The 25,230-nt window shown below is 42.1% G+C and overlaps 1 protein-coding gene across 1 annotated transcript; it reads left to right on the plus strand.

The window, feature by feature from the left end:
- CYP39A1 (cytochrome P450 family 39 subfamily A member 1) lies at nt 1-25,230 on the plus strand (the record flags this gene model as incomplete). The annotated part of the gene is made up of 12 exons (XM_080616526.1): nt 1-177; nt 7,396-7,531; nt 7,925-8,099; nt 9,434-9,583; nt 10,431-10,524; nt 12,013-12,111; nt 14,044-14,134; nt 15,221-15,354; nt 16,946-17,041; nt 19,872-19,960; nt 23,526-23,613; nt 24,686-25,230. 12 exons carry the CDS (start codon nt 1-3, stop codon nt 24,755-24,757), a joined length of 1,401 nt encoding a protein of 466 aa, XP_080472652.1. The 3' UTR covers nt 24,758-25,230.

Genomic DNA, 25,230 nt, shown 5'->3' on the forward strand with positions numbered 1-25,230 from the left:
ATGGCTCTTGCCTTCCTCTTGGCAGCAATCCTGGGACTTCTTGTTGTCAAGGCTGTTTTGCTTCAGCTGAGAAACCCAAACTCCCCTCCTTGCATCGGGGGCTGGATCCCTTGGTTTGGAGCTGCGTTTCAGTTCGGGAAGGCTCCTCTGGAGTTCATAGAGCAAGCTAGAAGCAAGGTAATGGCTGTGGCGGTGTGCCTGCTCATGGGCGTGTGCTCAGGGTGGCTGCGTGCAGGGGAAAGCTGAGGAGAAACTCCTACATTAAGTTTGTCCCTTTCCTGTCACACTTTATAACATGAGGAGCATTCAGCTGGGGAAGGGTTGGCTTTATCCCAGTAACGTTGCTAAATTGTGGATCTGATCCAGACGTGAGGTCTGTGCTTTGATCATTGTGTTTGGACCCAGCCGCTCTGTTTCGCTGTTTCTGCTGTTTCGCTTTTGCAGTCTGGCTACATGTTAATCTTGGTTTCAGATAATGTGGAAAGCCCTGTGCCGGGCGCTGGGACCAGGAGTTAATTACTTTCATGCTTAAAGTCAGGTGAAATTGTTTGGTGCCAGCTTCTGTCCCCCAGCATTCAGGAGACACAGGCATGCTTGGCAAGTGACTCTTTTCCATCCTAATGCACTTACCAAACGCAGGTGTGAAGATTTACCCACTAGATGTGCTTTTCTTTCTCTGTCTGTCTGATAGAGAGAGCCTAAATGATTAATTTAGATTACATGCTTAATTTCTAGGTAGCTAATACTAGTTAATGTAAAACCCATTTCCCATTTTCAGTCAGTGATGGCAGCTGCTACTGCAGTGTGGTCAACCTCACGTGTCCAGTACTGAAGGATTGCACAGCCCATTGCTTGCACAAACTAGCTAAAAATGAAACCACTGCAACATCCTGAAATTTGAGAGAAAAAAAATGGATGCTTAAAATTTGCTTTCTCATTTTGAGCTATTTGATTTCATATATTTAAATACTTTTCAGCCATGGTTGTGATAAAGTCATGGTGTTAAATGAAAGCGGAAACCAGCCACATAATCCTTTAAACAATCTGGTCAAGCCTCACTTTAAAAAAAATCCTCAATGATAGTATTTATTTGACTCTTCAAATAGGAGGCTGTTAGAAACCTGCTTGTATTGAAAACGTCCTGCTGGCAACCAGATTAAAGCAGCTTGCCAGACTCTTTTTCAGTGCAATCCCTTTTGGGGACAGATGTTTCACCGTGACTTAAGCTTCCTTTAGTTGCCTTTTTTTCCCCAGGAAGCTTTTAATGAAATCTCTTAGAAGAAATTCTTAAAAAAAAAAAAAAAAAAAAAAAAACAAACCAAAACCAAAAACCTGAGAGAAGAGTCCTTTTGGGCATTCATTCACAGGCTGAATGAGCAAGAACTGTTACATACTGAAGAATCTGTGAAGTACAAATGCAGACTTAGTGGCGCTGGGTCTCTGGTTAATTTTGATGTTCATTTGTCCTTTAGGCAGCTGCTGACACCTCTGAACACACCAGAAACACCTGAAGGACTTTATAAACCACAGGTTTTATTGGGACAGAAACTAGAGTGAAAAACATTTCAAATGGGAGAAAACTCTGAATAAGGCAAAGCAGGAAGAGGAGGCTTTATTACATTTCTCCCCTTTAATGTGGGTTTGCAGATAGGACCTTTCCTTTGGCTTTTTTCTTAGTCCAGCGACTCAGCAGCCCTGTGACTTGACCTCTCCCTGTGGTCCCCCTGGTCCAGGAGGGACCTTTCTATCCATCACTCTCTGGCTGGCTGGCTGGCTGGCTGGCTGGCTGCCTGCAGCAGGATCTTACCCTCACTGCCCCTGCTGTCCTCCCCTTTCCCTCCATAAACACCTCAGGCACCTCTCCCTCCTTTCCCACCTCTCACACTGGGATGTGCTGAGGCTGGGAAAGACAAGCCTTTTCCTGCCTGCTCCCTGTTAAAGGAGTAGGCACTGTAGCAGAGTGCAGCCAAATAAAACAAGTGCTGCTGCTGCCAAAGGGTCATTAACAGTCATTACAAGGATTGCAAAATATATCTGCAATAATTCTAAGCTCCTTAATATTGCCTGAACAAGGTTAAGTGTCTTTAGTATGAGCAAGCTGCCCTCATAAAAGTGCAGAAACAGGAGGCTCTGGGCAGTGTAAAACCTTTTTGGCTCTGTAGGGTCATTACCTTCCAGGGAGACTTTCACAATTAGAAAATTCCTCCCTTGGATTAATTCTTCACTCTGTCAAAGTGACACTCATTTATTTCTTAAAGTTAGCTTTCTTATTATTGGTCCTTTCATGTATATCCTTTACTGCTTTTTCTCCTTCCACTGCTTCCATCCTGAGCTTTGCTTGAAGTTCATGGTTTCTGTTTTCCTCCTACAGAGCAAGACATGGGCTGAAGAATTGTCTGTTTTTCCCCTTGTGTCATCAGTGGGTCTGAAAAAAGAAAGATCCCCTGCCCAGTAAAATATTTAATCTCTGGTCTAATAAAAGATACCACCTCTTCCTCCTAAAGCTGCCTGATTAGTTAAAGTGATTTTGCAAGCAATCTGGGATGGGCAGGGTGGGTAGTTGGAGACACCATGCCACACAATATACAGGGAGAGCTGCTCAATGAAGGGTTCAAAGGCTGTGGTTCCACACTTTGCCATGGAAACATGGTAAGAGTTTATAAATTATAGAATCATAGAATGGTTTGAGTTGGAAGGGACCTTAAAGCTCATCTAGCTCAACCCCCCTGCCATGGGCAGAGACACCTTCCACTAGACCAGGTTTTGCTCAAACCAGGAATTTCAAATGCTTCTCATCAGTTTGTTAATTAAGCTAACAAGAAAAGCTCAGTGAAACCTATGAGATTGTTCTGCACTATCCATACATCACTCTCAGTATGTTGATTGTATTTGGGACATGGTGCCAGGACTCAGCTGGATGCCTCACAGGTTTATTGTCTGTATGTGGCTGCGGCTGGGATTGCTCACTGTGGTATCTGGCAAGGGACACGCATCCTGCCTGAGGTTTAGTGTAGGGGAAACAGGCTGGAGGAGAAGACAGGTTTTCTGGTAGAGTGTTTCCAAAGACAGTGTCCACATCTGAATTGGTAATGGTCTGTGACCCTGGTCCCATACACTGAAGACCAAAATACTAAAGTCCCTGAGATAGAGAGGAGACATGACACTGAACTTGTGCGTGTACACCAGAGGAGAGAAGACCAGCCCGGTGCACCTCCCTTCCAGTGTGACTCTTGACACAACTAGAGACTGATTCTTGCGAGGAATGGCTGAGGGAACTGGCGTTGTTTAGTCTGGAGAAGAGAAGGCTCAGGGAGGACCTTACCACTCTCTACAACTACCTGAAAGCAGATTGTAGTGAGATGGTGGTTGGTCTCCCAAGTAACAAGTGATAGGACAAGAGGTAACAACCTCAAACTGCACCAGGGGAGGTCTAGATTTGAAATTAGAAAAAATTTCTTCACCATAAGGGTGATCAGGCATTGGAACAGGCTGCCCAGGGAAGTGGGGGAATCACTGTCCCTGAACAGGTTCAAAAACCACTTAGACGAGGCCTTTAGTGACATGGCTTAGTGATGGACTTGGCAGTGATGGAGTAAGGGTTGGACTTGATGATCTTAAGAGTCTTTTCCAACCTCATTGATTCTGTGATTCTAACCCCAGGTGTCTCAGCTGAGAGTGGTTGCTCCCTGCCTGGCAGCACCCCTGGAAAAACAGGCTGTTTCCCCGATTTCTTCCTTTGGAACTTTGGAGAACATCCTTCTGAAGTTTTTATTTCTCTGGAGCATTACTTTCATACAGGCTCAGATCTGTGTCTCATCACGGCACTGCTGTTTTGTGCAGTGTTTCCCAGTCTTTGGGAAAACCAGAGCTTTCAGGTGAAGAGCTTTCAGGTGAAAAGCTTTCAGTGAAAGCAGCTTCATAGGCCCTAACTCCTAAAAGCATTTTTATTTTGCTTTCCATATCTCTGCCATCATGTCTCCTTAAACACTGTTTCAGACAGAGCAATAAATAGGGATGCACTGTTGGCAGGCAGCGCCCATGCTTCATTGTTACCTGCCCATACCACTGAGATGGTAACTGCAGAACTCTCTGACGGTTTGTTCCAGTAGCTAATTTTATTGCATTAGAACAACAACATAATTATACTGGGACAGATGAAAAACCTGTTTATTCAGTGTCTGTCTCGAATAGCAGCCACTGATAGATGCTCAGTAACAGTGTAAGGAGCGTGCCCAGCATGCCCGCTGCCTTCTACTCCCTCTTCCCAGCTTCTGGTTGTCAGCAGTTGAGGGACTTCCCAGGCTGGAATTTGCATCCAGAAGATCTAACTATGATAATCTAGTCTCTTTTGTTACCGTGTGTGTAATTTTTGTTCCACAGAATCTCACAGCAATGAATCCATAATTTAACCATGAATGATATAAAGTATCCTGTCTGGTTTTAAACCACTAAATAGATGCCCATTTGCATTTACATTATGAGAACCCAGGAATAATTGTTCTCTTTTCACCTTTCCATGGGATCTAAGTATCTTTCTATTGAAACTTTCATTCATACTTGTTGTGCATCCCTTTGCCTTTTCTGCCTCAGTATATCCTCCTGAGATGGAATGGGCAGAAACACATTAAACTGAAGATGTGGGCACAGGATGGGTTTAGATGTTTCTTGGCCTTTCTCCTCTCCTTTCCTAGCAAGATGAGAGCTCTAAATTAATTACTACCACTTGGAGTGATAATAGATCTTGGAGTCATTTCAGAATGTGATTCTTCTAGGCCTGCTTCTTTTCTAATATTTGTAGATCTCATAGTTTAAACTTCCAAATGAGTCCAGATCATGAGAAAACTTTTGATTCCTTCTTCTAATTAATAAATTAGGAATATGCTTAAGGCCACATATCCTTATGTCTTTCTAAGAGCTGTATTGGGCTCTTCTTCAGTACATCCTATTTATCAACTGCTAAACCTGATCTTTAATGATGCTTGTAAAAATCTGTTAAGTACTGGAATGACTGAGGTTTCGCAGGTCCTCCTTCAGGAGCCCTTTAGAAAGGTGCCATGTTCATCTGTCAATCCTCCTGTTGCTGAGGGTGATTTAACAGATCACAGTAGGTAGTTCTGCAACTTCATATTTCAATTCCTCTAGAGTTTGAACTTGAAATATTTATCACTGTTTTACCTAGCACTTGTTTAAGTCTATTCTACTTAATACTTCCTTTGATACAAGGTCTCCATCTATCACAATTGGTGAAAGGCTCCAGTGTGGGACTTGCATTAAAATGACATAAATACTTCCCCATGCGGTTTCTTTGCACCTTGAGCATTTATCAAGCTCAGCAACACATTGTGAAACTTCCTGCATCTTGAGTGTTTGGAAGGGGATTTTGGATTGCTATTAGTGGCTTGATCCTCAAACCTTCTTTAATATTTTAATTTTAAATGTAATTGAACAGCTGTCATATTTATTTGTAATTTCCTGTTGGGACACAAAATTCTCCCTTCTGAAAGATGTGTCTGCAAATATCCACCATCACTGCACTGTTCAATGAAGCTGACTTGTTCAGGAGGTCTTTATAGGGCTTTATTTTATTGCAGTTTCATTCAATATTGGTTTAATTCTTATTATTCTAAATAGATTGCAGGAAATTTGGTGAGATCCAAATCAGATTGTTGTAGGTGTTTACAGGTAAAACATCCAGCTTTAGTGATGAGCAGTGGACACAAAGCCAGTTCTGTCAGTGGAGTCTAAGGGCAGTTCAGCTCACCTTCAGAAATAGAGGGGTGCAGTAGCTAGTCAGGTGAATCATATTTTAGGCTCCCCTGATTGCATATAATGGAAGCTTAGACATCTTGCTCACATGTAATCATCTAAAATAAAGTGTTTTAATCTTTAATTGAGTGTGACCTTAATTGAATAATTAATTGTTATTGCAGGTGGCTATTAGTTCAAATTTAATTTTAATTTAAAATTGCTTTAAATACATTTCAGTGTTAATCTAAAATTTAAAATATCTAATTTAAACCCAAACACAGATTTACTGGGGTTTGCCCAGCCTGATGGTGAGGACCTGCTGTTGCCCATTAAGAAAGCAACTTTAGCAATTTAGCTATTATTAAACAGTATTTTATTTATTATCACACAGAGTTTAAACAGTCATTCTTTAATAATTTACAGTTGAAGGACACATTCAAAATTCAACTTATGTCAAGAGGAATCTTTTCCTTCAAAGAGCTTTTGATGGAGCAGGCTTTACAATACAGACACAGACAACAAAAGAAATGGTTAAAGTCAGTGGCATAAACCATGTGAGCAAGGAGGATTCAAGGCTTTTCAGTGCACCAAACAGATCAACAGAAAACAACTTCTCACCCTTGTCTGCAATGTAACCTGAAAAACAAAATCAAGTTCCTTGATGTGCTTAGAGATTTTGTGAAAGCCCTAAACCTTTCCCTTTGCACAGTAACTTTGCCAAGAGAAGATGGTGTGCCTATAAATGTAAATGCTGTGTTTTTTATCTCCAGGGCTTTTGCCTGCAAGCAGAAATTGCCTTGACTAAGAAAAAGATGCTAAAGATGCTCTATTTCCTAATTTTGATATTTTTTATGCCTAAATCTTACAGCCAGCAGACATTGCGCATTTGTTTCCTAGCTTAGAGTATCTACAAATATCAGTGATCTTTTAAATAATGTAGGAATTCAGAATAATTATGTGGATACTTACTGCTGAAAGTTCTAAGAGAGCTCTAGGCTATGACGTTAAGGGAAAATGAAAGAATGATTTATGGCATCAAAAACCTTCCCTGAATTTAACTCTCAGCAAACTCCATCTATTCTGCTCGAACCTTGCTAGTAATTTAGATACTAATCTTTAAACACCTGTACAAGAAAGAAATCCTTGGTATTAGTGGAACCTTTAAATAAGGAAAGGGAAAACAAAGGGAAAGGAAAAAACAAAATATTAAAAATAGGCAGGAGTGGGGTTTTTGTTAAAAAATTGCAGATTGAAATTGGTAAGATTATGGATTTTTACAATGTGGGTACTTTGCTATGGCAGCCAAGGGATGCAGTAGATAATCCATCACTTGGGTTCTTAAAAACCAAGTAGGTTGTACTGTTTGAACTGTAATGTAATTCAAATATAAAATGTTAATCTCAAAGAAGGAATCTCTTCTACTCTGCAAGAGGTCAGGTCGGGCAGGCACATGTCGTGTTCCCTTCTGGGCCATAAGACTACAAATTTTGGTCTGGTTCGTGCTGATCTTTGTGCGCTTCTGAGCCAAAGTGTACAGAGAGCAGGAAGAACCAGGTCCTCCCTCCTGAGCTCTCAGCAGCACCAAAGTGCCGTTCTCCCATCAAACTTGTTAACAGTACAGTAATATGAAATCTTTGTTTGTTCCAGCATGGGCCTGTGTTCACAATATTTGCTTTGGGAAAGCGGTACACTTTTGTGACTGAGGAAGAAGGAACTGAAGTGTTTTTTAAATCTGAAGACTTAAATTTTGAACAGGCAGTCCAACAAGCTGTCAAGAATGCAGGTAAATGAGACCTTGCTCTTTTTTAATGGAAACCAAATCTAGCTACCCAGGAACATTACTGCCCTACACAAAGCCCATGCTATGAAATGAAGGTGAAATGAAATTTATTCATGTGGATCCAGCACTATAAACCTGTAAACTGGTTTGGATTCAGCCTCAAGGGATCAAGGGTTTCTGATGCAGGGACTGTTATTACTTTTATCATCAATCAATCCCAGTTTGAGTTCAGGTCCTTTTCTGTGTCTAGACACTCCACCTATGTGTACCAGGTTTGCAGCAATAGTATGTTGCCCTATCATTTGAGTTGAAAATCAGCTTGTAGTAATAACTAGTTGTTACCCTGTAGTACAACATCTACTTCCCAAAACATTTCTGTTTCTTTTTTTTACTTAGTTTCTGTCCCTGCAGAAGCATTTTATCAGAACCATGGTAATCTCTACAGCATGCTGAAAGGAAAAATGGCACCTTCTAATCTGCACATGTTCATGGGCACTTTGTGTAAGGAACTATGTGAGCACATGACACACCTCGGTGCGGAGGGCACAGGTGACCTCAATGGCCTGGTAAGGTAAGGGAGCTCTGCAGCTCATCTCTAACGCATGGGTATCCTATGTGGAAGCAGAGATGTTATCATAGAATCATGGAATGGTTTGGGTTGGAAAAGAACTTAAAGATCATCTAGTTACAATTCCCTTCCACAGGCAGGGACACCTTCCACTAGACCAGCTTGCTCCAAGTTCCATACAGCCTTGCCTTGAACACTGCCAGGGATGGGGCAGCCACAGCTTCTCTGGGCAACCTGTGCCAGGGACTCACCACCCACACAGTAAAAAATTTCTTCCCTATATCTAAACTAAATCTCCCCTGTTACTGTAAAGCAGTAGAGCTCAGGCTTTTCAGCCTTAGAAAAGCTGTCAGGATGCTCATCACTGCTTCACATTTTCAGGTGATGCATGGAATGGACAGGGTTTCATTTAAAATCATCCCATCCTACTACATCCTTGATGCAGCCTCAGGGACAGGGTGTTCTTCCCACTGCCATGTCTGTCATAGCATCCAAATCAGCTGTTACTTGTTTAAAGTGTTTCAAAAAACCCCAGTCATATGCTGGATGGTAGATTGCAGAATCCAAAAAAGTCATCCACAGTAAATCTGGGGGGTGTGATCCGTTCTTATGGTTTTGCCAAACAAGGCAGGGGAAAAGAATTAGTATGCAATGCCCTGGATAATTATTTATCTGCCTCAGAATTAAATCCATAAAGCCAGCAGGTGGCTCCAACGTCCTTGTGATCTTCAGAAAAGGAGGAAAGTGGGAGAGTCGCTGCCTGAAATATATGTTTAGCAGTAGCTGCAACCCAGCGAAGACTGCATGAGGGTTTCTCGGAGCTAAAGAGGTGAAGTGGTCTGAAAAAGGAGCTCAGATTTGTCAGGTAACAGAGGAGCAATCAGGGGAGGGGTGAGACAAAAAGAAAACAAAAAAGCATTGTTCTGTCCAGCGAAGCTGCAGCCAGAGGAAGGTTTTGTTGGAGTGGCTCCTTGCAGAAGGGTTTGTGCAACACCGCAAAGGTCTGCATGGGCTAACCTGAAATAAGAGGGGTGGTTAATAGGGAGAAAGGGACCTCAGTGCCAAGAGCCTTTCTGCCACTGCTCGAGTGATCAAACACTAACTGATGAAGTTCAGCCATGTGAAGAGGACTAGCCTGAGATCTGTGTATCTGCCATCCTCTGCTTAAAATCTGCTGTGAGGGCATGAGTTATCAGCTTTGTGCCAGCCCTTCCATACTGGCATGACCCTTGAGTCCCACACCTTCTAGCGTTGGCAATTCAACATGCTGCGTTCTGACCTAAAACTGCTGCAACAGCCTCCCCATGGCCTGTAAGTCAGAGAACTTGTCCTTGCAGGCATGTCATGTATCCAGCAGTGGTGGACACTCTGTTTGGGAAAGGCATCTGCCCAACAAGTCAAAGTGAAATCAAGGAGTTTGAAGAACATTTTCAGAAGTACGATGAGGACTTCGAATATGCTTCTCAGATGCCTGAATGCTTCTTGAGGTAATGGAGCAGAGATGATGCTTGTGGTGTACCCATTACAGGTACCCATTGCATTTTGCTTGCTGGAATACCAGCCACGAGAGACGTTTTTCCTGGAGGATGATGCACTGTCTTTATTGATGGCGTGTCCTTGCATCAGGCTTTCAGCTAGATGCTTCAAAACAGTTCTGACCTTGTCTTGTGCATTTTCCTGGCATAAAGCAGAAACAGCTTTGCTTAGGTGGGATGAGTCCAGCTTGGAGCTGCCAGGGACCAGCAGAATGGGGCAAAGAGCAAAGGCTTGGGCCTAAATGTGAATCCCAAGCTGAGGGGCTCCCCAACAAGGCATCTCTCTGCTCTTTCCCACACCATAGCTGTTCCCAGCAGACTGATGCCAGGTTACATGGCTCTTCTGTCACAGAGTTGACCTTGGATAGAGGCAATCAAACCCTGAGGAAAGTGCAGAGCCTGTCGGTGCCCTCAGGGCCATAATAGCACCTCAAAATAGCCTTAAGAAAGAATTGAAGATGCTTCAAAAATGTGGCCTTGATTTTGTTAGAACAATTCTTGAAAAGATTGGCTTAAGCAATCTGTCCAAAGCCACAATGAAACAGATGTGAAAATCTAGGAGTCTTGCAGTCACAGGTCCTGGCTGCAAGATGAGGTCTGGCCAAGGTGAAGGTCCCGGACGTGCTGTTCCTCATGTCAGTGAGCGCTACTGTCAGTCAGACTGACACTTGACTATCCATCAACTGACTGCTGCCCAGGGCTTTTGGAAAAAAACCAAGAAGTACTTCTCATGGAAAAGGAAATGTTAGTTTGTGCTGCCTTGGTTAAGTGCTTGTTGTTTTGTTGCTTTTCTTTACAGGAACTGGTCTAAATCCAAAACATGGCTTCTAAAATTATTTGAGAAAGTAGTGTTGGATGCTGAAAGGACCAACCCTTCAGAGACCACATCCAAGGTAAACATCCGAGGCTATGAAATAATGTGGCTTCATGTGTATTCTGACTGAAGTGATGGAGGGCAAGAGTTATTTCAGTACTGGAAGGAATAAGCTAAACCTGTCAGCTTTTATAGCTACACCATAATTGTGCAGTATTGCTGTCACCTGCGTTAGGACAGACCCATAATTTTGAGTCCTACTCCTCAATGTATTTTATTTCCTACAATTGTGAGAATTGGCATCTTCCTCTGGGGAATTTAAAGCAAAGAGTTCAGAGCTGTGACCCATTGCCGGGCTCCAGTATCACAATTGCAATGAGCAGTCGAAAGAGGTGAAAGACCTCTTCAGTTGTTTCTCTGAGGGCACTGTGCTGTGAAATTTCAAAACCTTGCAGGTACTATTTTTAAACCCTGGTGTGGAGTGAGGAGATCCTCCAGCAGCCAGACTAGTAGAAAATAGCAGATTACTGGATTGGAAGCCAAGTACCCTAAATATCAATTGTGTGAAAGCTGTGATAAGTTGTTTCCCTGGTTATTCTCCTTAGCTATGGCAGGAATTCTGTCTATACAGCTGACAAACGTGACAGCAGACTGGCCTGGGAATTTTTCTCTACCAAATGGTTATAGAACAGACCATTAAACAAACCAGGTTTTATTTAGACTTTAAAAGCTTTATATGCCACAATTTCTTTCATAAAGTAAAGCAAAACAGTGGAAAGAAGAGGGGGCTGGAGAGGCGTTGGTGGGAGGTAAGGAAGTGCAGGAAGTAGGAGGCACAAACTTGGTGTCTTAGACTGGGTGGGAATCTGGGAAAAAGAGTGGTCATTTTTTATTCAAGGTTAGCCTTTTCCCCTCTGAAAAGCAGGCAGGAAGCTTTGCCTTGAATGCGTGATTGCCCTGTATTTAAGGAAATACTGTAAACAAAGCCGATCCTAGACCATTACACAGTTGCTATAGTTTCAAAGAATATCAGGCAATTGCAGTCACTGGTTTGGTCACTAACAAAGCATAAGGGAGTTTGCTGATGTATCACACCATCTCTTAGTAATAAGCACCTTTTTGGCAGGAACAGAGAGAATATATTCTTCATTTCCATTCATTCAACTTGTTCAGTCCCATTTTCAGGTTCTTTAGAGAAGTAAAGCAGGAATTAAAAAAGAATAGAGTTTTTTTTTTCTTTCTTCCACGTACAAGAAACAATGGGGAGTGAGGGAACTAAGTCCCTAAAATCTTGAAGAAAATGGAGGGCAGTGAAAGCATTTAGTAGGGATTCATGTAGTGCATTGATTTCTTCTGGCCTGCAGCTGCTACAAGTGAGTCTCATTTTCTCTTAACAGTTGTAATCTCTACTTTGTGACTGCAAAATCTCCATAACTAACATTACCTTGATAAACTAGTCTTATGTTAACTAGGATATGTTATATCCTTGAATTCTCATAAGCCTTACCCTAAACTATATTTTAATATATTTTTGGAAATGCACATTATTATCTTTTATTTATAACAGACATTACTGCAACATCTCCTGGATAACTTGCAAGGAAGACACCTAGCTCCTAATTACAGTCTTCTAATGCTCTGGGCTTCCCAAGCAAATGCTATCCCCGTAAGTACCTCAGCTAGAGAAACACTTTAACCGGTTCAAAAGCCTGTATTTGGGAAGCAAAGCCTTCAAACCAGAGGTCACACACACTGCGTATATTCCAAAGAAGAGATTATCACACTCACATGCATCACTCCAAATATACTCAGACTGCAATGTCACAGATGCCATGACAAGGAAAGTTCTTGTACTTTTCTTAAATTATGATGTCCCCTACCATAGCATTTCAGGATCATGTCTCATAGCTGTTAAGATCACAGTCTTAAGCTGTGAGGAGCATTCAGCTCTATTTTGAAGCACTTTGGCTGTATTATAGTTGAGACTCTAGTCTTCATGGCCTGATGTTACCAATTGTAAAGAATATTAAAAACATAATACAGAGTAACTTCATCTGTGTGTAAAACTTTGAGTGATTTTGGCTCTTTCACTTTGCGGGATCTGCTGTACAAATGCCAGTGTTGATTCCAGTGAAGAAAAGCAATAGTTTGATTCTACCGACACTTGACTTTTGTCTGTGTTAGAAACATATTTGATGGATTAATGGTACAGATATAAGCATGCTAACAAGTCCAATGTGTCTAACACAGCCTAGGCTGACCAAAGACATTTATAGGAATTTCTCAGATGAAAAAGCCATAGTAGCAAAAACATCCTTTATTTACCATGACTACTAAGCTCTTTCTAGCACAGTTATGTGTTACAGATGTGATTTAGAAAACGAATGATAGCAAGTTATTTTTGTATGTACTGCTAATGGATATATCTGTGGGGTTGGTAGATTGGATGTTACTACAATTTACCCTAAAGGAATTTCATCCATTTCAGTGAGGTTTTTGTGGATTCACGTGGTGGCATAAGTGAGAGGCATAGCCTGCTGTCTGTTATCGGGATAACTGACATTCCTTCCACAACACTATCATTACTTATTTCTGTAGTATTCAGCTGCAAATAGACATAGAGATATTTTGTTCTTTCTCAGAATAGTCATCGAATCATAGAATACCAGGTTGGAAGGGAACTTGAGAAGCACAACCACTGTTCTGGTGTCTGGAATAACAAAAAAATGGCCTTTTACCTTCCAAGGGGATATTTTTACAAGCATGTTAAACCCTTTTACCTGAAACAATTTGGCTATCCCTCCTTGGCCCATGGAGTGATGCCACAGCATCCAAGAGCTGTACAAGAAAATTAAGCTACCAGATTTGCTTTGCAGAAGGAGGGCTGCATCCACATGGGGCTATTTGGGAAATAACAGTAAGAGTTCTCATCCCTCACCAGCACAGATGGCCCATGACCAGATCTGTCTGCAGACTGCATCCCCTGCTAGCTCAGCAAGAGGAGAGAGCGATTCCTGGCAGTGCTGCAAGTCCTTCTGGTTTCATCCTACTTAAGAGGATTTTCTCCTTTCCTAAATTTCTTGATTTTCAACTTCATTGCATAATCAGTTAGTGAATTATTTCTAAAGGGGATATGCTACTGTTTTGCCATCAATTAAAACTTTTCCTGCTCGTTTTAGTGCAGCTCAGTGACAATGCTCTGCAAATTATTTAACCTCATTTCTGCTAATACTAGTAGGAATTTACTGTTGATTCTTTTTCCCATTCATGCGGCTAAATGTAATCACACTCGATGATTTAGTAATTCATTTTAACACCTAGTAATCTGAAATTAAAGAAGTCAGTGTTTCAAAGCTCAAAGCCAAAGCTATATAATATTTACTGAAGATAACTACACAGCAGATGACTAGACATAATCTCCCAGGATCTGAGTCCTTAGATGTGGATTTAACCAGGAAGCACAGCTCCCTGTGCATCCCAACTACAACAGGCACATACAAAAAAGTGCAAATGTTTTCACCTGCCCCTGTGATCTTCTACAAAGATGCTGTAATTCTGTTCCATAGTCCTGAGTTAAAGTACTTTCATCTCTGTTTAGATTGCCTTTTGGACCCTTGTTTTCATACTCGCTTGTCCTTCCATTTACAAGAAAATCATGGAAGACCTGGCTTCTGTTTTTGGCAAAGCAGGTAATAAATCCAGCAGGGTCCTTCTGTAACCTAGGAATCATTTATTCTGTGTTGGCCCACCACATGACACATTGGGTCAATAATAATATAATAATTATTCTAATATAATAATAATGAATAATTGGATTAATGAATATTGCTGCTAACAGTACTACTGATAACAAAGAGTCCAGCTCTGAATTTTTTACTCAACATGTGCTGAAGACGTATTTTTAAGTAAAACCACCTTAGGTGTTAGCAAAAGAAGGTAGGAGAAGAACTGTATGTATTTGTCTCTTCATTCCACACCTGTCATTTAGACCTAGATTTGTATTAGCTAGTCTTATGATTCTTTCATGCATCTATGATAGATAGGGTCAGGTGAGCTCTTTCAATTCAGCTGCTTTTCATGGTGTGATGTTCACCAGAGTGACAGCTATTCTGTAGAAGAACAGGCCAGGAACTGTTCTCTTTTCTCTCACCTGAGGCCAATTTGTCCTGCATGATTCACCCCCCACAAGACTAATCTCTTTCCCTCAAAAAGCAGTCACCTGCTGGGAGCAGTCATTCACATTTGCCATCCCCTGAACCATGGTTTCATGGAAGACTCTGAGTTGACATGAGTCAAAACCATATCAAGAAAGATGGCAATAATTAACCAATAAGGCAGATCACAAACCAGTGCTTAATTTAAGCCTTTCTCCTGGCCCTGTTTTATTTGCTAGTGTTAACATACCTCAAGAGCTCAGCCATGGCTTCTTGCCCTGGTGCCTACAGGCCCTCAGATTTCCGTGTAGTGTCCGTACATGTGCAGAAAAAGTCCAGCGACTCTTAATTTACAAGCTGACCTTTGTTTGCCGCCTTCTGGCCAATTCCACATCTACACCTTCCTTGGAGTTACTAAATAATCATCAGTGGCTTTTCTTAAGTTGTACTGATTTTTGGTCCATTAATTTGCTTTGAAATGTAAGGAAAATTTCTGGGTGAAAATGAGGTTTTGAAGTCTTGAAGGATTCTATCAGCAGCTCTAAAGCAAGATGTGTCAGCATGTATCAAAACAAGGATAAAATCTCATATTTACAAAGTCTTTTTCTCATGCCACAACAGGTGAAGATAAAATAGATGTCTCTGAAGAGGACCTTAAGAAGCTCCCTTTTTTGAAATGGTGCACTTTGGAAGCCATCAGGCTGAGGTCTCCAGGTGCAATCACCAAGAAAGTAGTAAACCCAGTAAGAATTCAGGTGAGGTTTGTTGATTTTTTTCCACCAAAAAAGATGCTGTATGATTTGTCTGGAAAGGGGCCTCCCAATAGATCTGGATAAAATTAAGATAGTAGAGATATTCCATAATCTGCCATACATATTCTGTTTGACAGATTTATTAATCATCATCAATGTAGTCATGAAGAATTTAAGAGTGGCTTTGCTTCCCTTTCTCACAGTCTTACCTTCAATTCTGAATTGAGCTGGAGATACTGTGCTGACAGTATATAAAATAGTAATCAGACACAACTGATATCGGAGAAGGGATCACAATTTAGTAACAGATAAAACTCCCTCTGTTCTGATTATCCTCTTCACTGCCATTCAGAAGGGAAATGCCAGCATTCAGGAATCTCACAAATAAAAGTTTGGAAGAAAAAAACTTCAAGGAATCAGTGCTCATGCTTATTTAAGAAATTACTGAAGTCGCATAAAGGTCTGCTGTCATCTAAGACATTCTATGAATTTCTTTGCATTGAAGGAAGTGCTTAACAAAAGATTTAGAAAAAAGTCCCAGCTCACATGGGTACCTCAAAAAGCAGGAAAGACAGAAATAATGTTCCTATTATTTCAATACCTGAAAAAAACAAACTAGAACAGAAATAGTCTTTCCCCGTTCTCCACTGTTCACATCTTTCTCATGGGAAAAAATGGCATCAGCAAGAAGAATCTGTTTGAACATACTGTGCCCACAGTGGATGTATCACATTCACTGATCCTTGGTTAGGATCTTCTGCTGATAGAAGTAGAATCATAGAATCATAGAATAGTTAGGGTTGGAAAGGACCTTAAGATCATCTAGTTCCAACCCCCCTGCCATGGGCAGGAACACCCCACACTAAACCATGTCACCCAAGGCTTCGTCCAACCTGGCCTTCAACACCGCCAGGGATGGAGCATTCACAGCTTCCCTGGGCAACCCATTCCAGTGCCTCACCACCCTCTCAGTAAAGAATTTCTTCCTTAGATCCAATCTAAACTTCCTCTGTTTAAGTTTTAACCTGTTACCCCTTGTCCTGTCACTACAGTCCCTGATGAAGAGTCCCTCCCCAGCATCCCTATAGCCTCCCTTCAGATACTGGAGGCTGCTATGAGGTCTCCACGCAACCTTCTCTCCTCCAGGCTGAACAGCCCCAACTTTCTCAGCCTGTCTCCATACGGGAGGTGCTCCAGTCCCCTGATCATCCTCGTGGCCCTCCTCTGGACTTGTTCCAACAGTTCCATGTCCTTTTTATGTTGAGGACACCAGAACTGCACACAATACTCCAAGTGAGGTCTCACGAGAGCAGAGTAGAGGGGCAGGATCACCTCCTTTGACTTGCTGGTCACGCTCCTTTTGATGCAGCCTGGGACACAGTTGGCTTTTTGGGCTGCGAGCACACACTGAAGCCTCCTCATGTTCATTTTTTCATCGACCAACACCCCCAAGTCCTTCTACCCAGGACTGCTCTGAATCTCTTCTTTGCCCAACCTGTAGCTGTGAAAGAGCTGTGAAGTAGTAAGAGGAGGGACTGTTTTATGATGTAAACCTGTGATTTTCTCTTTTCTTAGATTTTTTTCTCCTTTTCAGAATTTCACCATCCCTGCAGGTGACATGCTGGTGTTGTCACCATACTGGTTGCACAGGAATCCAAAATACTTTCCTGACCCAGAAATGTTCAAACCTGTAAGTTGCCCTCTTAGTGTGGGTATTCTGCTGTTTTTCCTCCACTTATTTCACAACAAAAGCACAAGGACAAATTGGCTTAAATTTGTTATCTGGAGGATGGTTTTGTACACAAAGATGTGCACGAAGAAGAGGAGCCTGTAGGAATAAGCAAGACTTCAAAAGTTCAGTTATATATTCCAAATGATTTGGTACTTCTTTATATCTCTTTGATCTTGATTCAAAGTTCACCATTGAAATATTTATTGAACCCAACTTGCTTGACTAACCTGATCTCCTTCTATGACAAGGTGAGCCACTTAGTGGCTGAGGGAAGGGCTGTGGATGTTGTCTAGCTAGACTTTACTAAAGACTTTGACAGTGTTTCCCACAACATTTTCTTGGAGAAACTGGCTGCTCGTGGCTTAGCTGGGTACACTCTTTGCTGGGTAAAAAACTGGCTGGATGGCTTGGCCCAAAGGGTGGTGGTGAAAGGAGTTAAATCCAGTTGGTATCTGGTCACATGTGGTGTTCCCAAGGGCTCAGTACTGGGGCCAGTTCTGCTTAATATCTTCAGGGATGACCTGGATGAACTGCCCCCTCAGAAGCTTGCAGATGATACCAAGATGGCTGGGAGTGTTGATCTGCTGAAGGACAGAAAGGCTTTGCAGAGGGGTCTGGACAGGCTGGATTGATGGGCTGTGGCCAGTGGTGTGAGGTTCAACAAGGCAAAGTGCCAGGTTTGGCACTTGGGTCACAAAACCCCCTTACAATGCTACAGGCATGGGGAAGAGTGGCTGGAAAGCTGCTCAGTAGAAAAGGACCTGGGGGTGCTGATTGACAGAGCTGAACACGAACAGTTTGTGCCCAGGCAGCCAAGAAGGCCAACAGCATCCTGGCCTGTATCAGCAATAGTGTGGCCAGCAGGGCCAGGGAAGTGATTGACCCCTTGTTCTTGGCATTGGTGAGGCTGCACTTCAAATCCTGTGTTCAGTTCCAGGCCCCTCACTACAAAAAGGCATTGAAGTGCTAGAGTGGGTCCAAGGAAGGACAATGAAGCTAGTGAAATGCCTGGGGAACAAGTCCTATAAAGAGCGGCTGAGGGAATTGAGATTGTTTAGTCTGGAGAAAAGGAGGCTCAGGGGAGACCTTATTGCTCTCTACAACTACTTGAAGGGAGGTCGTAGTTATTTCTCCCAAGTAACAAGTGATAGGACAAGAGGAAATGGCCCCAAGTTGCTCCAGAGGAGGTTTAGACTGGATATTAGGAAAAATTCTTCACCCAAAGGGTTGTCAAGTGCTGGAACAGGCTGCTCAGGGAAGTGGTTGAGTCACTATCCCTGGAAGTATTTAAAAGATGTGTAGATGTGGCATTTAGAGATATGGTTTAGTGGTGGATTTGGCAGTGCTAAATTAATGGTTGGACTCAATGATTTTAAAGGCCTTTTCCAACCTAAACAATTCTACGATTCTTTGATTCCAGGTACTTTCCTCTCTCTGTCATTTGTTTGTTGTATAACTCATCTCCACATATTTACCCAGGTTCATTGGTCTTTCCAGTCAGATGATTTCTGGTAGGTATTAGCTCTGCTAATTCAGTAGTTCATCTAGAGTTTCTTGATTATTATTCCACCCCAGGTGGCTGTGTGGGCAGGCTTGTAACTGCTCTTTTTAGCACCAACTGAAATAGAACAGTTTGTCTTTTTTATAGGAATACATCAAGAAGTAATTTAAACAAAACTTCCCTTCTAGCAAACTCTTCACCAATTTGAAATCCCTCCTAACAGTTCCTGCCAGTTTGAAATCTGAAACCCTGATGCAGCAGCTTACTTCTTTAGGAACTTTTTTCCTAATAAGCAAGCTACCTTGTTGTTTAGAAACTCAGCCTTTTTCCGTGAGGAAGAGGACACTACCATTCCAAGTGTGTTGCCTTGCTTCATCACTTTTTAATGGATTTTGATTCTAACAGATTTCCTCTTCAGAAAGCTCTAAACAACCCTGGCTGAAATGTAAACAAAATAAGCAAACACAGTATTACGTCTTCTCTAAGACAGCTTCATCAGAGGAGTTAGCCACCGTAAACTTGACAGGGTGTTATTTGAAGGCCTTGGTGTAATAGCGCTTTGTTTCCGGAGGGTGCTATAGTTTGTCACCCAGCATTCAAAGGATTTACTTTTGTTAGTGTTACCCACCCAAGCTTCAGCCCTTATTGCTTCATTCCTTATGTTGTTCCTTTTCTCTTAAAGCAACTCAGGATGGAGCAAAGAGCCCTCTGGGAACAAACAGACTGTTTTTATTGGGAATGGGCCCTTTTCTCACACACACTGGCTTGCACCTGAGAATGGAGCTGTGCAATCCTTGCCTTTCTCTTGTGTTACAGCTGCATTTGCCTGTGCACAGTATCTTGGAAGTGGTTTGTGTGCAAGATGTGCATGAGCCATTTGTGTGCCATGATACAATTTTGTGGCTGAGGGAAGGTACTGGTTGAGCAATTGCTTTGAATGTGCATATATTTAAAAGGAGAAAGTCATGCTTTTACGTTTTTATACACATTTCAATAGCTCAAGACACAGGATTTAGAAAAACGGGAAGGTGTAAGAAGAATGTGTTACAGGTGAGTTTGAAAAACTCTGCAGCACTTTGAGGCATCTGAGTATGATTAATTTCTTTCCCTGAGCTGGTCCTGACTTTTGAGTCCAGACTTTAACAGGTTGAATTGCAAACCCAAAAAATGGCATTAGTGCAACTTCGTATTGAGGATTAGCTGTCCGAGGTCATTTTTAGCCTGGAGAAGTAAAGTTAAGCTTTATTTATATAAGGCTGATTTGGAAAAAAAAGTTTCTTCCCACAGGATCGTTGGAAAGAGGCAAATTTAGAGAAGAATGCTTTCTTGGACAGCTTTGTGGCATTCGGAGGAGGGAAGCATCAGTGTCCAGGAAGGTCAGTGAAACAGCTGGGGTTTATTTATTCCCGAACCCTGCAGAGAACAACTCTCTTGAACTGGGCTCCTCTTACACTTGGAGATAAAGTGTTTTCATTGCCTTGCTCTTTGTCAGTCCATTAATGTTCAGTATTATCTGGACCTTGTTTAAACTGATTTGAAAGTGGTTTCATTCCTGGAAAAGACAGGTTAAGTCACAATATAAAAGAATCTGAGACTAGTGTGTATCAAGGGATATTCTCCAGGGAGGAAGGTCAGCCTAGCTCTGCTGCTGCTGCGGCATCTTTCCATTATGGGAGAGTTTTTCCACTTACCAATGTGCCAGTTTAGAGACATGGGCATTTAGGTTGCCATTAAACAGTTCTAAACTAATCTAAAGAACATTTCTGAGACTCTCCATCCTCTATGAGGCCACTGACATCTTTACTAATATCTTAGTATCTTAAATGGCTCCCCTCTGTTTGAATCTTGTCTTTGCATTAAGGCCCACGCAATTGTCTGATGGCTTAAATTGCAAATCTTGTCTCTCTTCACTCCTCCAGCAATGCCCGCCTCAATGCTTCCTGCATTCCTTCTGCTCTTTTCTCCGCTGTCCCTCTTCCTGTAACAAGTCCCAGGGAGCCAGCTGCTCCTCAATTCTGTGTTCAAACATCTCTATGCTCAATCTTCTGCTTTCAAAACCTGGTCTTCTCAATGAAGCAAATAACCAAGTATCCCTAGAGCTAGTCAATTTAACTCCCATGTGGAGCAAGGAATCTGGAGGGTGTTGCAGAGCATGTGCATTCCTGAATCTGCACCCTACAGCAGGCTGGACATGAGTACCAGACAAACTTTGTGAGATCGTTAAAGACATAAACAATATGAATAAAACTACACTCATGATTTAGGCCTGCCGGAGGAAAGTGCTCACTCACCTCCATGACTTGTACCATGTTCCTGAGCTAAATATGAGCACAGCCTCATTCCCAGCAAGGACGGCAGCAGGATTCACAAGAGGCATCCACCAGTTCAGGACAAGCTGCAAAATGATGTTCGTGAAAGCTGCTTGTTTTTATATACTGACATATTTCTTTGTTCAGGCTCTTCTCTGGACTCTGATAGTATCTTTAAAATAAATTTGTGGTTAGAAAGAAAATTATAACATTTCTACATAGACTTTGGATGGAGAATCTTTTTCTTGCTGACAGGCAAAAACTCCTTTCAAACCTTTGGCAGCCCACATGATAACACACGCCTTCATGCTTTTCAGCATAAGTCTAACATTACATCGAGAGATGTATCCAGATCCCAGGTTGCAGATTTCGTTGGTATGGCTGACTGAAACAATGATGTTTCAAGTTTAAGATGCATTTTCATTTAATTCCATTTAATTCAGTACTGGGATTTGTAAATGAAATGTATTAAACATTTAATTTCTCCATTGCAGATATTCATCATAAAATTAAAAGCTAATTTAATCAAACGGAAAGCTAGAAAATAACTTTCTTGGCAAATATTCTGGAAAACTGATGTGGGAAGAGCTCCCACAAAGCCATTTCTGTGCCGTCTATTTTACCTAAAGGAAAATTTGATGGCAGTGAAGCTACTTTTGTGTAACCAGGTGACTACTGTCTGTGCAACTGTGCTTATCTTGCATGGCTCCATCTGGTGTCTCCTATCTTATGCTGACATTGTAAATCCTTCAGCACAATGGCTGTGATTTCATTCTCAGACTCCATTTACCGCAGGACCTCAATCCCCAGCTGGGCACCAGTGTTCCAGCACAACACAAATATGTATCAGTGCGTTGGGGTCTGATTTAAGAAAGCACACATCTGTCCAGCCCCCTTGTCACTAAATAAAATGGGAATGCATCAGCAACTCAGAGTTTTTACAGGAAAACTGCTCTAGGACTCAGTCAAGAATATGTAAGATGGGTAAGAAGTAGGGGGCATTTAGCTGCTCAGTATGATCTGTTGTGGGAAAGAAGGATGCACTGGGACTCTGCGGTCCTACCTTTCACTCCTGGGCTGTCCCTCAGGCCACCCTCAGACATGCATGTTGCTTATCACCCTTGTGTCTCAGCATTGGTGTGTGCAGAGCAGAACAACAGCAGCAGCCTGTTGGGAATAGCACTTGGAGCTCTAGTGGTGGGAAGCACTGCAGTCAGTTATTGGTTATACCCATTGCAGATGAACCCCACTGTGGGTACAGAGGTGTCAGAGCTGGTCAGCCCACATCCAGATGTGCTTGGGTTTGAAGGACAGCCCTCGGTAAATGAGGCATTTCCACTTGCAGAGCAACCTAGAGACATTTGGGTGTTTGATTGCATCATGGTACATCTATGCCAAAACAGAAAGAATGGCTCAGAGGCAGGACATGAAGCACCAGGGCTCCAGGGCTGTGTTGTGCCAGTGGTGCAGTGATGGTAGGAAGCCCACCTTTGCTCAGTGCTGCCGGCACAGAGTTTGGGCTAGGAATTCCTGCCTTACCCAAGCTAATTTCCATTGAAATATCTCTGCACTGCATTCCCCCAAGCTCAAGGTCAGCAAAAGCTCCCTATCTCAAGGTAATTCCAAAGTGAAATCACAGAGATAATTTGAGTTATGAAGCCATGCCAGAACAAGCACAGATCCTCCCACTCTGGAGCAGGGAGTGGTTCAGCACGCAGATCTGGATGGCTCTGCAGGAGTCAGCTTGTGTCTCGTGGGGCTTATTAGCTTCCTCTTCACACCTGCCAGGCCAAATCAAGGCTGACGCCATGTGCAGTCATGTAGCCTTCTCCCCAGTGAGTTCTCCAATAGCTGTTCAAGTTTTCCAGCATCTCTCAGATGATGGAAAATAAACTGTGTGGAACAGCAAGGGAGTATTCTCATTTTCACTAGGTATTTTAGACTTCAGTCTAAATTCTGCAAGTGAGTAATCCCATGACGTGGCACAGGTGCATCCTAGCGCCTGAATGCTGAACGCTCTTGTACATGTCAGCTTTAAAAAATAATAGCCTGAAGGAGTTCACTGCAGTTACCTGAAATCTTCCCTGGACTGAGTAAAAAGGGCCTTTCTGAGAGTGTTACAGAAGCAAAAAACACACCCTCGGGTCCCATGCTGCATTCTGATGGTGATGCATTAAATAGTAACTCCCACTGTCACAGCTACTCTGATGTCATCAGGCTCCCAGCTGTATATATAACTTTATATAGCATCATTAGTCATATAGCCTTCTCCATGATTGACTGTCTTCTTGCTCCTGTGAAGTTATTTCAAGTCAGCAAGCGTTAGAACATTAATGTTTGTGCAGTGGAAAAAATACACATCATGATAACGGTCTGTTTTAAAATAGGGTGTCAGGGGGATGCTGTCAGTCTAATGTTTCACCAGAAAGAAGGAGTAGGCATGACATCCATGTTCTTTGCTGAGTAATGGAGCTGAACAAAGCTACAGCACGTTTTCCAACTGAAGATAAACTTCCAGGCAGAACTAAAGCATGGAATGTAATGTGCCAAAGACACCCTGTTTCTTATTTGATGATAACACACTTGAGATGGTCAGGCTGGATGGCCAACATTCTCCTCCATTTTCTTGCAGGTGGTTTGCCATCATGGAAATCCAGCTGTTCGTTGTGCTGTTCCTATACAGATATGAATTTGTGCTTTTGGATGCAGTACCAAAGGAGGTAAAAGATCCATGCTTTTCTGTGCATTCCACATCTTTATATTCCTCCTTCATCATGCTGAGCTGAACAGCCATGCTCAGCTGTGGTTACGTATAGTGAAGGAGAATTTTGAGGGGAGTGTTAATAAAACACAGAACAAATAACTCAATCTTTGTTGTAATTCAGAAAACCCCGGGTAGCTCCAGCAATGCTGTGGGGCTGCACTGCCTATGCAAAAAAGCATCTACAAGAATATTTTGTCTAATCATTGCCCAAACATTACAAGAGATTTTATAACTGCTCTCTGCCACTCACAAAACCAATTAGCATCTGGATTTTTAATACTTTAAAGATACGAAATCAGATGCAGCCCTCGTAGTGCTCTTCCACTACATATTCAGTGGTGGAAGATTAAGTGATTACACTAAGACAAGATGTGAAATAGATAGATTTTACCACTGGAAGAGAATGGTGCAGTCTCCACTCTCAGCAGTCATTTCCTTCTCATCTGCACTGTGTCCTTTTCACTTTCTAAAAATCATAGTTCCTCACAAACAGGGACTGCTGCTAAATGAGCATGTCTGCCTGTCACAACCTAAGAAGGACACTTATCTTATAGCTAAACTGTCAAGGAGAAGAGGGAGAATTTTAAACTGGCATGAGCTTTGTAGGACTGCCCTTTAGGCTGAAAGTTGGCAGCTTGGAGAACTTAAGTCCTCTGCTGTCCTTGAAGATTGTGATCTCAAGCAGTGGTGGTGAGTCCACCCAGAATATGAGGAAGGTTGCCTCTTCCTGACGATGGTGTTGCAATTCCAGCTCCCAATGGAGTTCACTGTAACTTGGCAATTATGCTGGTAAAGATATTCAAAATCATGAAGAGTTTCTTAAGATCTCGTGTGTCATCCTCTGTCAGAGTAAGTGGAATAAAAAGTCATCATGAAGGCCCTACACAGTGGCTTCAGCAAAGCCAAGAAATATTTGGTCTTCATCCTCTAAGACCAAAGAATACATTTATATCTTAATATTAAAACACAATAATTCCATTAACTGAACTAACTTAAATGTTTTTTTACCCATTTTCTTCTTTTTGCAGAGCCCTTTACATTTGGTGGGGACACAGCAACCCATGGCACCATTCCGGGTCCAGTATAAATGCCGGCAATGACAGCCACTGAGCTGCTTCTCTGTCCTACACCTTCAGATAGGTTCTCTGCCTTAACAGTTCTTAATTTCAACTTTAAATGCTGCACATACTCTGTGTTGTGGTGTGCCACAGCAGTATAGTTGTATTTGTGCTCCTCACCTGGTTGCCTACCTCCTAGTATTTAAAAATCAAGCTCTCCTGCAGCATTCATAACTTTCGGGCCAATTACTCACAGATGGTCCAAATCTGTGTATAAACTAAATTCACTGACTGGACATTCAGGACAAAAAGCTGCTGTGTTTGGAAATCTGCATGGCCTGCTCTGTCTGCAGTTGGTGCAGATAAAATGCATTTGTAATGGAAAAAATTGCAAGCAGAGGAAACACTGGGGACTTCTTCCACTGGAGCACCTAAAATTTCTACTGAGCTTTAGTTGCTCCACAGGATTCAGAATCAGTCCTTGCATGAATATGAATAAAAGTTGAATTGTGATA

Source organism: Psittacula echo (genome assembly GCF_963264785.1).
Source record: "Psittacula echo genome assembly, chromosome: 4".
NCBI classification, from domain to species: Eukaryota; Metazoa; Chordata; class Aves; order Psittaciformes; family Psittacidae; genus Psittacula; species Psittacula echo.